Source organism: Cetorhinus maximus, chromosome 5, assembly GCF_964194155.1.
Source record: "Cetorhinus maximus chromosome 5, sCetMax3.hap1.1, whole genome shotgun sequence".
In the NCBI taxonomy this organism is placed as follows: Eukaryota; Metazoa; Chordata; class Chondrichthyes; order Lamniformes; family Cetorhinidae; genus Cetorhinus; species Cetorhinus maximus.
Genome location: NC_135883.1, coordinates 68501366 through 68517556, shown reverse-complemented (window position 1 = coordinate 68517556; position 16191 = coordinate 68501366). Strand labels below are relative to the sequence as shown.

At 41.1% G+C, this 16191-nt stretch overlaps 1 protein-coding gene across 1 annotated transcript in view; it reads right to left on the bottom strand.

The window, feature by feature from the left end:
• LOC144680701 (pecanex-like protein 2) overlaps positions 1-16191 on the bottom strand; it is a 211603-nt gene that overhangs the window by 113773 nt on the left and 81639 nt on the right. Inside the window, exons 14-17 of the mRNA XM_078541957.1 lie at positions 9787-9897; positions 7001-7092; positions 3630-3739; positions 3098-3203 (exon numbers count right to left, since the gene is read on the bottom strand). Coding sequence (XP_078398083.1) covers positions 3098-3203; positions 3630-3739; positions 7001-7092; positions 9787-9897 — 419 coding nt within the window. The remainder of the gene's footprint in view (positions 1-3097; positions 3204-3629; positions 3740-7000; positions 7093-9786; positions 9898-16191) is intronic.

The window sequence follows — 16191 nt, the reverse complement described above, 5'->3', positions numbered from 1 at the left end:
CTGTACCTGCACACTACCGTTCTATGTTCTTTGTCCGAGTACACCCAAGTCTTTCTGATCATCAACATTTAGAAGTTCCTTGGTCTCTTCGTCTATGTTGTTAGTATAGTTTGTAAGTAGCTAAGGCTCCAGCACTGATCCTTGTGGCATTCCACTAGTTATAGCCTACCAATTTGTAAATGCTCTGTTTATCCCTACTCTCTGCATCCTGTCCACTTACCAACCTTGCATCCAAGCTAATATACTACCCTCAATTAAATGAGACCTTATGTGTATTTTGTACCCTATTAGTTACATTCTCAAAAAACAAATACATTTGTCAAACTTCCCTTTCGTAAAACCATGTTGACTTTGTCTGATCATACAATGATTTACTAAGTGTATTTTTAAGACTTACTTAATAATAGATTCCAGCATTTTCCTGATGACTGTTATCAAGCTAACTGGCCTGTAGTTCCCTATTTTCTCTCTCTCTCCCTTTCTTGAATAGCTCTATTACATTTACTAACTTTCAATCTGCTGGCACCATTCCAGAATCTAGAAAATTTTAGAAAATCATAACAAGTACATCCACTGTCTTTGCAGCTACCTCTTTTAGAATCCTAGGGATGTAGGCCATCTGGTCTTGGGATTTGTTGGCTTGTAGTCCCTTAAATTTCTCCAATAACTTTTCTCTGTTGATATTAATTGCTTTAAATTCCTCATTCTTATTAGCCCCTTGGTTACCTTTGATTTCTGCTACATAATTTATGTCTTCTATTGTGAAGACAGACAAAATATTTGTTCAATGTCTCTGCCATATCCTCATTCTCCATGATAGTTTCTCCTGCTTTGCCTCTAAGAGACCAACATTTAGTTTAGCTACTCTCCTTTTTATATACTTGCAAAACCGCTTACAATCTATTTTTATATTCCTTGTTAGTTTACTCTTGTATTCTATTTTTCCCCTTATTATGAACTTTTAGGTTGTTTGCTGGTTTCTTAAACAGTCACAATCCTCAGGCTAACTACTATTCTATAAGCCTCTTTTTTTCTTCTAATACTATCCTTAACTTACATTAAACCACAGATGAATCTTTCTTGCTGAGTTTTATTTTTAAATTATTTTAAATGTATTTTTGTTTAACATTGTGAATTGTTTCTTCAATGTTTTCCATTGTTTATTTACTCCCATACATTTTAGTCTATTTACCTAATCAACTTTAGACAGCTTTCCTCTCATAACTACGTAATTGGCTTAGTTTAAGTTTAAGATTCTTGTTTGGGACTGAAGTACATCGTTTTCAAACTTATTGTAGAATTCAATTGTACTATAATCACTTTTTCCCCATGAAATTCTAATTAAATCTACCTCATTGCACAATACTAGATCTAAAAAAGCTTTGTCCCGAGTTCGATCCATAATGTATTGTCCCAGGAAACTGTCATGAAAGCATTCTACAAACTCATTTTCCAGACCACCTTTGCTAATCACTGTTTTCCCCTTATATTGGTATTCTTGCGAAGAATCCTGATGAGTGCAAGGTGAAAAGCTTAGATGTGTCTCTTATTTCAGCAATGATCAATTTGATTTGTCTGGTTATACAGTAAATCTAATATACTTCCATTGACCACCAATCTTGAGAGCTCAAAATGCACCCTTTATGTTAACCTGTTAAAAGTATAAAGGAGGCCATTTAGCAGACGTGCCTATGCCAGTCTTTTGTAAGAACTATCCCCTTAATCCCACTCCTGCAAAGTGCTTAGCCCTGCAATTTTTTTTCTTTTCAAACATACACTTAATTCCAAAGTCAGTACGCAGAGGACACAGAATTAAGATAATCATCAAAAGAACCAGAGGGAGATCATTTTTTTTGCACAGTGAGTTGTTATAATTCAAAATGCACTGCCTATAAGCGGTGGAAACATATTTAATAGTAACTTTCAAAAGAGAATTAGATAAATACTTGAAAAGGAAAAAAAATCATGGGCTATGAGGGAACATTGCAAGCTCTCCAAGTGAAGGGTTTTTTAGATGCCAATACTGTTCCTGCCAACCAGTTACTGGAAGCTCAGCATTTCTAGGCTGCACCAATCCAGATCCATGCCATGTGTGTAAGATGCCCCAGGTGTTGCCGTAGCAGGTCTGAACATTCCTGTGAGTTAGACACTTCTCCGTAGGGGGAATCCTCATTAGTCAAACAACACCTAGAGGCAGAGACTTGGAGAAACAAAATAAAAACAGGAAATGCTGGAAATGTTAACTCTGTTTCTCTCCACAGATGCTGCCAGACCTCTGAATATTTCCAGCATTTTCTGTCTTTACTTCAGGTTTTCAGCATCCATAGAATACTGCTCTTGACTTGAAGAAACAAGCCATTCTTGGGCAGGACAGTATGAGGAGAGGACTCCTCCCGAACCTTGTGGCAGATCCTTGGCAAAATGGAAAAAGGAGCATCCTCCTTCAAGGAACTACCAGAACTAGAACTGCTGATAGAGACAATAAGGCATCATTCAGCCACATGAACCTGTTCCACAATTCAACAAGGCCATGGTTAATCTTATCTTAATGTCATCTACCTGCCTTGGTTCTGTAATCCTTAATACTCTTACCAAACAAAAATCTATCAATCTCAGTTTTGAACTTTTCAATTGATCCCCCAGTCTCAACAGCTTTTTGTGAGGGATATTTCCAGATTTCCAATAATTTTTCTGTGTAGAACTGTTTTCTGACATCAACCCCAAATAGCCTAGCTCTAATTTTAAAGTTATAACTTGTTGTTCTAGGCTTCCCTGTGGAGGAAATAGTTTGTCCCTATCTACTCTATCAAATCCTTTTATCATCTTAAACACCTCAATTAGCCCTTTAATTAGCCCTTTAATCTTCTTTGCTTAAGTGATTACAAACCAAGCCGATGCAACCTACTCTTTTAGCCCTTTTTGTCCCTATATCATTCAGTTTTCGATTCTGAAATAAAACTGCAGTCTTTTGTTCTGAAAACAAGTTAGGAGATTCAGCTCTACAATATAATTTAAGATATTTTATTTCAATGCACCAAAACAGCACTGTTGTTAAATTATCACACATTGATGATTAACTTTTGGAAAGAACATGTACCACAGAATTCCTCAGTTTTTCAGGAAGAACATCCTTGTTTTCTGACAGAGGATGCTCAGGATTCTGGACTTCCAATTCGTTGAACAGCTTGGAGCGAATGAGAGATCTGTAGTGAAATAAAACACCCAATAACATAGCAACATGGCTATGCAAACCTGTTTATGTAATCCCCTTTAATCCATTAGTTTTATATTATTATTAGCTTTTATACAAAAGAGTTCCAGATTTCCACTCCCCCATGTGTTGCATTGAAAGGTCATCGTCTTGAAATGTTATCTCTGTTTCTTTCTCCACAGATGCTGCCAGATCAGTTGAGTATTTGCAGCATTTTCTGTTTTTATAAAATTACCTTGCTTGCAAAACAGAGCCACCCCTGCCCCCTTCTATTTTCACTGATGTAGCCATTAGCAATTTAACCTGGTGAGCCAATCTGATCCAGGATCAAAGATTCCTTTGGGCAAACAGGCATCTGAAACCTCCTTTTACTTCTCAATTAGTAACAACTGCGAGAACTCTGATCAAAATGACTTACATCAAAACTGCCGGTTCACTGCTTTGTCTGCTGAGGTGGTAGGAACAAGCAACTAGCAGTCCACAGTAAGCAGAAAATAGCACTGGAATATGCTGTGTATCCCATGGTCTCTGCAATAAAAGAGAAATAAATCACAGAGCCACATCCTCACTTTTCATTAAATGTCCAATAGCACTTTACTATTTTATACTATGAGAGGAATCTTTAATTTAAAAGATCCTCAACTACATAGTTAGGCTCAAGGACCTGAGTCGATTTACTTTACAGTACTGTAGACTTAAGAGGTGACTGGATCATAACTCTAAAACAGTTAAAGGGCTGGATAGCATCTCTATTGGTAGATGATTCTAGTTTAATAGTATTTGGGAGGAGCAGAGGATAGGAGTTTAAACTGTGTAGGAGTAGTAGACTGAATGTTGAGCTGTCCTTCTTTGCTCAGAGACTAGTAATGCATTGCTGGTTAGTAGGTGCTGATTCTCTATACGCCTTCAAGAGGGAACTAGACCAATTCCTAACTGGGGCAGAGATCATGTCATATGGAAGGTGAGTGACTTTGTAGATAAGACTTACACCCTGCAATCTCCTGGATTGGTTGCAAATGCCTGAGGATTCTCATCACTCTCTGGGTAAGAAGTTTTCATCTGAATTCCCCAGTTGATTTTTTGCTGACTACCTTATATAGATGGGTTCTAGTTTTTCTCTTCTCCACAAGTGAAAACATTTGATCTGTGTCTGCTCTATCAAAACCTTTCATAATTTAAAAAATCTCTATTAGGTCACTCCTCAGTCTTCTCTTTTCAAGGGCAAAGGAACCCAGCCTGTTTATCATTTCCTGATAAATATACCCCCTCTCCTGCCATTTCTGGTATCATCTTTGTAATTCTTTTTTGCACACCATCTCCAGTGTCTCTATGTCTTTTTTTTTTACATAATATGGCAATTTACACCCCTCCTGATCCACATGCTAGGGTGACCAATTGTCCCTTATTTTATGGGATTGTCCACATCTGAGTCCACTGTTCAGTGTCCTGGGCTGCATGGTGCCGGGATGCTATTTGTCCCATAATTCAGGCCTTTAAATTTTGAGCGTGCGCAGTACCTACTCTCTCCCTGTTTGCTTACTCTCACAGCCCTAGCAGACATACGAACTTATGAGTCAGGAGCAGGAGTAGATCTTTCAAGCCTGCTCCACCATTCAATAAGATCATGGCTGATCTGACTGTAACCTCCCAACTACCCCCAGTAATCTTTCATCCCCTTGTTTATCAAGATTCTATCTACTTCTGCCTTGAAAACATTCAAAGACTCTGCTTTCACTGCCTTTGGAGGAAGGGAGTTTCAAAGACTCACTATCCTCAGAAAAAATTTCTTCTCATCTCTGTCTTAATTGGGTGACCCCTTATTTTTAAACAGTAATCCCTAGTTCTAGATTCTCCCACAAGAGGAAACATCCTCTCCACATCCACCATGTCAAGACCCCTCAGGATCTGAGGCGCCCCTGCTGTCCCCCCACCCCTCACAGCTCTGGAGGCTCATCCCACTCCTGTACTTTTTTCCACGGGAGTTGGTCTCCCTACTATATGCCCCCTGATCAATTTACACCCTTCCTGATTTAAACCCCCTCCAATTTACACACCCTCTAATTTACAACTCTCCCAATTTACACACCCAATGATAAACACCCACCCCCCAATTTACAACCCCTCCCTTGTTTACACCCCGATTTAAATCCCTCTGAATTACACTGCTCCCAACTTACACCTCCTGATTTAAGCCCCTCCGAATTTACACTGCTTCCAATTTACACCCCTCCCGATTTACACCCCCTGAGTTATACGCCTCCTAATTTACACTCTTTACAATTTACATCCCTTCCAATTTACACCCAGTGTGTTAAAACCATCCTGGTTTACAATCTCCCAAATTTAAACCCCTCTCGATTTACACTCCTCCCGATTAACACAGCTTACATTGACTTCAATGGAAAAGCTAGTCAGGCTTGGTGTAAAACCAGTGGCCAATTTACTATTGTCCATTTCCCACTACCATCTAAGATTTATTTCACCCCCACTTGCTGGAGTTTTTTGGTGCAGTAACAGAGATGGTTTATGAAGATCATGTTGCTGGTGAGGTACATGGACTTGCAAAAGGCATTTGATAAAGTGTCACACAACAGATTTGTGAGCAAGGTTAGAGCTCATGGAATAAAAGGGACAGTAGCAACATGGATACAAAATTAGCTGAGTTACAGGAAACAGAGGCTAGTGGTTAATGGATGTTTTTTGGAGAAAGGTTTATGTGGAGTTCACCAGGGGTTGGTGTCAGGATCCCTGCTCTTCCTGGTATATATTAATGGTCAAGACTTTGTTGTACAGGACACAATCTCAAAATATGTAGATGATACAAAACTTGGAAGTGTTGTGAATTATGAGGAGGATAGTGAAGAACTTCAAAAGGTTGGTGGAAGGGGCTGACAAGTGCCAAATGAAATTTAATGCAGAGAAGTGTGAATTGATTCATTTTGACAAGAAATAAAGGATACAATTCTAAAGGGGGTGCAGGAGTCGAGGGACCTGGGTGCATATGTGCATAAATCATTGAAGGTGGCAGGACAGGTTTAGAAAGCATTTAATAAAGCACACAGCATCCTAAGCTTTATTAATAGGGGCATAGGGTATAAAGGCAAGGAAGCTATATCAAGCTTGTAAAGAACACTGGTTCAACTTCAACTGGAATATTGTATCCAGTTCTGCACACCATACTTTAGGATGGATGTGAAGGCATTGGAGAGGGTGCAGAAAAGATTCATGAGAATGGTTCCAAGGATGAAGAACTTCAGTTACATAGATAGAGAGGAGAAATTAGGACTGTTTGCCTTAGAGATGAGAAGGTTGAGTGGAGATTTAGTAGAGATATTCAAAATCTTGGTGGGTTTGGACAGGAAAATCTGTTCCCATTGGTGAAGGATCAAGAACCAGAAGGCACAGATTTAAGGTACTTGACAAAAGAAGCAATGGCAACATAAGGAAAAACCTTTTCATGCAGCAAGCGGTTAGGATCTAGAGTGCACTGCCTGAGGAGTATGGTGGAGGCAGATTCAATCGACCCATTCAAGAGGAAATTGGATTATTATCTGAAAAGGAAGAATGAGCAGGGCTACGGGTAGAAGATGGGGGAGTGGCTGGCACTAGGTGAATTGCTTCTTCGGCAAGCCAGCACAAACACAACGAGCCAAATGCCCTCCTTCAATGCTGTAACCATTCTGCGATTCACTTAACAACATTACTGTTTCAGTTTATTTCTGTTTGCTGACTATACTTCCAGTTGCTTCCAAATTAGCCTTCAGCTCAAACATCCAATTAACAGCTTACCTTTACTGTGCCAATACATAAAGCGTACAGCAGCGATACAGCAAGTAAACTGCGGGAAAAGCCATACAGTGATGAGATTAGCCCTGTCGCAGCTGAAAGACACAGGTATTATGCATGTTATTTTATTTTAAATGTCACAAATTCCTCCACAGCCAATAATCACCACACCATCCCCTCTAGTTAAAAAAAAACACAGGCTGCAAGTTCCTCCAAGGCCACATTTCTCCCTGTCCTGATGAAACAAAGGTGCACAAGTAAACCCAAGAGATAAAAACCAAATAGGCTTGTAAATTGCAAATGAATTGGAATGTAGATAAGTGTGAGTTGTGCATTTTGGTAGGAAGAATAAAGAGGCCACATAGTTGCTTGGATGATAAGTGTCTAAATGTGCTAGAGAAGCAGAGGGATCTGAGAGTTCTGATACACAAGTCACTAAACAGATTAAGGCCATAAAAAAGCAAATCTAGCACTGGGGTTCATTTTTAGAGGGATAGAATTGAGAAGCACAGAACCAATGCTAAACTTGTACATAAACCTTTATTAGACCACACTTGGAATACTGTGTACAGTTCTGCTCTCCATTTTATAAAAAAGATATAGAAGCACTGGAGAAAGTACAAAAAAATACTTACATGGATGCTATTAGATCTGGGAATCTAAAACTAATCAGGAAAGATTGAACAGGCTAGGGCTCTTTTCTCTAGAAAAAACTAATAGGTGACCTGATAAAAGCATTTTAAAATTCTGAAAGGGGTTAATGGGATAGATGTACAGAAGATGTTTCTATTTATAGGTCAGAGCAAAATTAGGGGTCATAAATATAAGATAGTCATTAATAAATCCAATGGAGGAAATTCTTTATTCTACCACAAGGAGTAGATGAGGTGTACAGCATAGATGTATTTAAGGGAAGCTAGATAAGTACAAGAGTGAGAAAGTAATAGATGGATATGATTATAGGGTGAGATAAAGTAGGGTGGTAGGGGCTTCTTGTGGAGCAAAAAGACCAGCTTGGATCTGCTGGGCTGAATGGTTTGTTTCTATGTTGCATTTTCTATGTTATTCTATTAAAAGAATCTAATATCAAATACACAGTCAGTCCACAATTAAAAAGCACACGTTATACAGGAAAAGACTGCCATTTAATGACAGAAAGAGAAATCATGTTGATTACAGATTCTTACTGGACTAACTGGGAATAATTCTCTGCAGTCCTCAATTATTCACTGCCTCTACTTTGTTACTGGCTTAATAGCAGAGAAGGAATAGATCAATTCGTCCCAACAGTAATAACCCAAATCAAATGAGACATTATGATACTGACTGGTTGCAGTTTGGAAATGGCTCTGATTAAAAACTAGAAGCAGCTGGGGAGGGAGGGGGTGGTTGTCCAGACCATAGGCTGAGGAAAGAAATGATACAGACATTAGTTACTGCATTGCAGACCAATGGGGCAAGCAAGAGAAGAATATTGGCAGTACTTGAGAGTTCAACGCTTCAAGAGGATGCTGTGATGGAAGATACCTCTGAAGCCTACAGAACAAGCAATTAATTAAGTTTGTCTCTATACTTTATGAAGGTGTAGACTCAGGGATGATTCAACAGACTTTTGTAAAATAATGAAGGAACTAGATGATGCCTATGTAGACCAATTATTTTGTCTGATGATGCTCAGGAGGAGCAGGAGTGATGCTTATAAGCTATGCAAAGGCATATCTAGGTTGAATGTTAGATAGTTGTTCTTTTCCCTGAGAACAGTGGATCCCTGGAGCAGGCTGCCAGCTGGCGCACTGAACACCAATACGCTAGATTCCTTCAAGTGAGAGGCGGATCTGTTTCAGGCTGGAGTGACGATCACAAGAGGTTGGTATCTGGTAATGTAAATCAGGGTCAGAGTGATCTCTGGCACTAGTGTCCATTGCCTAAGGGGGAGGTATTTTTCAGTTTCCTTTTACCATAATTGGCTAAGGTTTTAAATGTTCTCTAGTCACTCCCAGAAGATCACATGATTCCAGGTGAGGTGGGGAGTGTTTGTATTAAGAAGCATAAAGCATCACAACTGTGTGGGACAGGTTGGATGGACCCGAGGGTATTTTCCTATCTTCTATTGTTATATATCCATATGCTTAGAACAAATCAGCAGCATAACATGAGAATTAGAGGTTGTCCAGTACATAAAACAATAAACACAAGGCTGCATTCCTCTTACATTATCCCCATAGTAATGACTGCAGTCTGCAAATGCAGGGATCGTACAACGGGGGACAAAATTTATGTTGCTAAATTTTTGGTGACAGTTTTCTCCCCTCTTCACCAAGTGATGGTTCTATGCTGAGGTCCCATAACACAGGTGTCAGCACTTTCTCCTTGAGGTCATTATTCAAATGTGAGCCTGATTACTGGGGCACACAGGGCATCTCAGCAGTGTCCATCCCTGCCCTCCTCTGAAATCCACACACTTGTCCCTTTAGCAAGGTTTGCTCAGTGCTCATTAAGATCAAGACATCTGGTCAAATTTCGCCCCCCCCTAACCCATGACATCCGATGTAACACCAGCTAATTCACTGATCTTACCCATCAAAACAGGTGGTGTGCTATTTAAACAGGCTTGGTGGAAAATTTATTCAAATCTCATGGAAACCGAAAGCAATTATCACTTGCTTATAAACACGTATCTTAAATTAGTTTCAACCCAGGAATATATATTTTAGTCTGAAATACTTCTAGCTTTTGATCTAATTTTTTTACAAATTAAAAGCAGAAAAGAAAACTTGTGTAATACGTACCAGATCCCCCAAAGATGTGCATGTCTATTTGTTCCAGCAAGTATGTGAAAAAAGTATTAATTTGTGGAAGAAGACCGAGTAGGAAAATGACAGGGAAACACTGTGTGAACCCTGTAACAGAAGAGAGGACATGGTGAGGGAAACAGGAATAGAGAACACAGTGAGGGCACAGAAATAGAGGACACAGTGAAGGCACAGGAATAGAGCACACAGCGAGGGAAACAGGAATAGAGAACACAATGAGGGAAACAGGAATAGAAGACGCAACGAGGACAACAGGAATAGAGAACACAGCGAGGGCAACACAAGACAGGACACAGCGAGGGCAACACAATAGAGAACACAGTGAGGGCAACATGAGAGAGAACACAGTGAGAATAGGAGAGAGAACACAATGAGGGCAACAAGGGGGAGAACACAGTGAGGGCAACAGAAATGGAATCATAGAACAACATAGGAAGAGGTCCTTCGGACTGATGGTGCCTGTATTGGCCCTTTGAAAGACTGTCCAATTTAGTCCCACACGTCAGCCTTTTCCTCATAACCCAGAAAATTAGAACTCTAAGTACATGTCCAATTGCCTTTTAAAAATTCCTATGGAATCTTCCTATGCATATTTTTTAGCAGTGGTCACTGGATGGCAATCAGGAGGAGGAACTGTGGCTGTTCTTTCTCTGTACCCTGAGGGCCAGCACACATAGTTCAAATGCATCCTTTTTCAGCTGAGATCAATTTACTTAGCCCAGCACAGGACCGAATCCAGGACCTTTCTGTTCTGTCAGGGCCAGTATTTTACCAAACCGTGCAGCTAAATACTATGTCATTTTAATCAATTGATGCAACTGAGAAAATACATCCAATGTTTATTTGAAATCTGTCAGTTTGTACTGAAATATTCCCTAAGTAATCACAACATTATTGTTGCCCAGCAGCTGTTAATGGCCCTAGGCCCATTCCTTTGTTCTATAATATCTGCATTGTCAGTTAATAGCCATAAAGAAATGGTTGCCATGGGTATGTGGAACAGTGAATAACCAAGTGAAACAATTACTGAGTGCACATGGAGAAATTAATATTTGATTGTAGAGCCTTAAGAGGAAGACAAATAGGTAAAAGAACTTGTAATTTTGTGAGTTCATTCTCTTTACAGTTGAGAACTGAGAATTTGAGATGTGCTAATAGGATGTAAAGGAACCTGGGATAAATACAGTAATGTGTCTATAATCTGTCAATAGCTGTACTCTTGGATATTCTCAGGAATAGAGGACATAGTAAGGATAATGGGAATAGAAGACAGAGTGAAGGCAGCAGAGACAGTGAGGGCAACAAGAGAGAACACAATGAGGGCAACAGGAGTAGTGGACAGAGCAAGGGTAGCAGAAATAGTGGAGGGCACAGTGTGGGAATAAAGGATGCAAAAGGGCAACAAGAACAGAGAACACGGTGAGTTTCGACAAAGTTTGCTTCACTGTTCCATCATATGAAATACTAAGCAAATGCTGAACTGTCAGAAGGGCAGTAATGAGGAATTACTACAGTGACAGAGGGACAGTACCAAGGAAGTGCTAGAACATAAGAACATAAGAAAATAAGAAACAGGAGCAGGAGCGGCCATTTGGCCCCCTCAAGCCTGCTCCGCCACTCACTAAGATCATGGCTGATCTGATTGTAGCTTTAACTCCACTCTCCTTTGTGGATCAAAAATCTGTCTAACTCAGCCTTGAATATATTCAATGGCCCAGCTCCAATGTTCTCTGGGGTAGTGAATTCCAAAGATTAACAACCCTCTGAGAGAAGAAATTCCTCCTCATTTATAGCTTAATTACGAGACCCCTTATTTTGAAACTGTGTCCCCTAGTTCTAGATTCCTCCACAAGGGGAAACATCCTCTCAGCATCTGCCCTATCAAGCCCTCTCAGAATCTTATTTTAATAAGGTCATTATTGTTTCAATAAAGTCATCTTATTTTTCTAAACACCAATGAGTATGAGCGCAGCCTGCTCAACCTTTCCTTATAAGACAATCCCTTCATCCCAGGAATCAACCTGGTGAATCTTCTTTGAACTGCCTCCAATACAATTACATCCCACCTTAAATAAGGAGACCTACTTTTATACTCTATCCCCTTGAATAAAAGCCAACATTCCATTTCACTTCCTAATTACTTGCTGTTCCTGCATGTTAATTTTTTGTGATTCATGCGCGAGGACATCCAGATCCCTCCATACCACAGCATTCTGCAGTCACTCTATGTTTAAATAATATTCTTCTTTTCTATTCTTTCCACCAAAGTGGACAACCTCACACTTTCCCACATTGTACTCCAAGCGACAATTTTTTGCCCATTTACTTAACCTATTTATGTTACTTTGCAGACTCTTTGTGTCATCCTCACAAGTTGTTTTCCCGCCTATCTTCATATCATCAGGCCTATCTTTATATCAGCAAATTTAGCTAAAAGACACCAGGTCCTTTCATCCAAGTCATTAGTATTGGTTGTAAACAGTCAAGGCGCCAGCACTGATCTCTGCAGCACCACAGTTTGCCAATCTGAAAATGATCCATTTATCTTAATTCTCTGTTTCCTGTTAGTTAGCCAATGCTCTATCCACACTAATATATTACTTTGTGTGGTAACCTTTTATGTGGCACCTTATCAAATGCCTTTTGGAAATCCAAATACATTACATCAACTGGTTCTCCTATATCTACCCCGCTTGTTGCAACCTCAAAGAATGCTAATAAATTTGTCAAAGATCATATCCCTTTCATAAAACCATGTTGATTCTGGTTGATTGTATTATGATTTTCTAAATGTTCTGCTCTACTTCCTTAATAATGGATTCTCGCGTTTTCCCAAGGTTGTGTTTATTTGTGCCGCGACACGAGGGGAGCATTTCCTGCATGAAACTACTTCGCGATCATCCGCTCAGCCTGTCAATGGTGGGCTGTGTTTGCCGCCACCGGGTGTCAGGAACCTCATTGTAATAATCAGCATAGGCCTGCCCGCCGGAATTGTCCCCTCCCCCCGCTGGATCGTCCGCCCACGTCGGCGGGAAAACAGGCCGACCTGTTTCACAACAGCACATGAGCGACGTGCATCTGGCGGGCTGCACTTCGCTCAGGACTTCATTTGTTTGCCTACCTTGCTTCTGTCAGAACTCACAGTCATCAGTGCCAGGCTTCACAGACAGCACCACATCACTTTTAGGGAGGCTCACAACAGGACTCTCTATCAGATCAGCCATATGTGGGTGGCTTTTCAATGGCTGCAGGACAAGGTCTTGCTTGGTGGAGGGGGAGAAGTGGCTTCAGGTAAGGGAAAAGGCCGCAAACAAGGGCTGTACTAGGGAAGGAGGGTATCCCAGGGTGTGCATGGGGTACATGTTGATCTGTGCAAGTGGCCTCAAGATAGTGAGGGCTGAGGAGGCAGTCTCCAGAGGAGATGAGGTCAGATGGGCATGTGAGGGTATGTGGGTGTGAGAATGGGTAGTGATGTTCCTTGAGCTGGCAGTGATTGAGATGCCAGTGAATGTGTGATGGGCTTGAGTATGTGAGTTTAGAGTGATGAGATGGTTGCCATACCCTAGCTGGCACAGATGAGATCATTCCTCCTCTATCTGCATTGGATGGCCAACCTCTTCTGTGCAGCATTGGCACTGATCACCACTGCCATCGCCTCCCACGCCTAGTTGGTCATGCCACTGCCCATCCTGCGGCCAGAGTGGGGATAGAGGACATCGCGGCAGGCCTCCACGGTGTCCAAAAGGCATTCCAGTGATGCATCACTTAAACCTAAGGGCTGCAATCTTTTTGCCTTTTGTGGATATCTTCCCTGCAGTAGTTGTGCGCTGGAAGCACTGAGATGTGTGCGCACTGCTCTACTTTAAATATGGTGCCCGGCGTGATGAAGTAGCAGGGTGATGGTGGGGCAGATGAATGAGAGTCTGCCCACTGTGGGAATGGCGTGTTTCCCAGGAATACATAACTAATGCGGCAGGTTTGGGATATATGGCGTGAAAACCCACTATTGGGGCTGGAGGATAAAACATCGTTTTACCCGCCCGCCACCACACTTAGCGCAAATCTGGGGCGATTCTGCCCAGTATTTCAATGGACCAAATGGCCTACTCCTGCTTCTATTTCTTATGATCTTATGTTTCACAGTTGTGTGGGACTGGCTGAATGGGCCATATGATATTTTCCTGTCCGTCAGTGTTCGTATCTGCTTGAATATTCATTTTTATGAACAAGGACTCGGACCAAGTCCCATTCATCCCCATAGTTGCTGGCTGACATTGGCTCCCGGCCTGCTGGTACCTCAATTATAAGATTCTCATCCTTGTTTTCAATTCCTTCATTGACCTCACACCTCCTTGTCTCAGTAACCTCATCTAGCTCTGCAACCATATGACATCTCTGTGCTCCTTCATTTCTGGACTCCTGGGCATCCCAAATTTTAATCTTCCCACCATTGGTAATTGTGCCTTTAGCTGCCAAGGGTCTAAGCTCCCTCCTTAAACTTATCCGCCTCATTACTTCTTTCTCCTCCTTTAAGACTCTCCTTCCAACCAATTTCTTTGAACAAGCTTTTGATTATCTGTCCTAATATCTCCTTACATGACTCAGTGGCAAATTTTGTTTGATAACACTGTGAAGCGCCTTGGGACATTTTACTACATTAACGACACTATATAAATGCAAGTTGTTGTTGAATATGGTAAGGCACGCAATGTCCCAGGAGTAAGCCATTCAGCCCATTGTGTGATCTGAGACTTATTGCCACCAACAGCAGATGGCAACACATTTGCAGATCCACACCACGAATTACTGAAGATTATTCTGAACAAACAAAAATGAAATTCTGGACAAGATATACTTCATCTGGTTTCGCTGCATTTTCTGATCATAATTTCTGCTGACTCCAGTCATAAACATATCTCTACACTTCCCTAAGGGATGTCAGTTCATATCTCTTTTGCCAAAGGAGGGAATTATTTTCCAAAAGAAAAATCCTTTCACATATGTCTTTATGTGAATTCCAACTCTACTTATATTAGAAGACACAGCAATATTACAGAGTTCACACTAAAAATAAAACCCTTAATCTGCTACATCACTTGGCTGTACAAAAATATTATCTTGTTTATGTGGAAAGCCAAATGGACATTAGCTTGTCCTCTTACCTAAAGCTACAGATAATGGTGAATGCAACAAAATTTATAGAATTGGCAGCAATGGTACATGCAGCTTGTAGCAATGGATAAGGAAAGACAGGCACTAGTTCCCAATAATAGCATGCTTCTCTGGCTGTTAGGCATGTCTGGTGAGCTATTGTCTATAGTTCCACCTTGGCATTCCCCCAATTCTTTCTGTACTAAGCTGTGTTTAATAATCTCAAAGGCGATAAGCAATTAGAATCAGAGCATACATTCTTTAAACTGATCCTGTGGCTCAGCAGTAGCACTCTCGAACCTGTAATCATCTGATTTATGGACAAGTCCCACTCCAGAAACTGGAGCCCAAATAAAGACTGACACTCCAGCATCGTATGAAGAGGGTGCTGCACTATTACATACAAACATAGAAAATATGAACAGGAGTAGGCCATTTGGCCCTGCGAGCCTGCTCTGCCATTCATTATGATCATGGCTGATCATCCAACTCAATAACCTGCTCCCACTTTCTCTCCATTCCCTTTGATCCCTTTCGCCCCACGAGCTATATCTAACTCCTTCTTGAAAACATACAATATTTTGGCCTCAAATACTTTCTGTGGTAGCGAATTCCACAGGCTCACCACTCTCTGGGTGAAGAAATTTCTCCTCATCTCAGTCCTAAATGGTCTACCCCATATCCTCAGACTGTGACCCCTGGTTCTGGACTCCCCCACCATCGGGAACATCCTTCCTGCATCTACCCTGTCTAGTTCTGTTAGAATTTTATGTTTCTATGAGATCCCCCCTCATTATCCTGAACTCCAGCGAATGTAATCCTAACCGGCTCAATCTCTTCTCATATGTCAGTACCGCCATCCCAGGAATCAGTCTGGTAAACCTTCGCTGCACTCCCTCTATAGCAAGAACATCCTTCCTCAGATAAGGAGACCAAAATGGCACACAATATTCCAGGTGTGGTCTCACCAAGGCCCTGTATAATTGCAGCAAGACATCCCTGCTCCTGTACTCCAATCCTCTGGCTATGAAGGCCAACATACCATTTGCCTTCTTTACCGCCTGCTGCACCTGCATGCTTACCTTCAGCGACTGGTGTACGAGGACACCCAGATCTCGTTGCACATTCCCCTCTCTCAATTTATAGCCATTCAGATAATAATCTGCCTTCCTGTTTTTGCTACCAAAGTGGATAACTTCACATTTATCCACATTATACTGCATCTGCCAT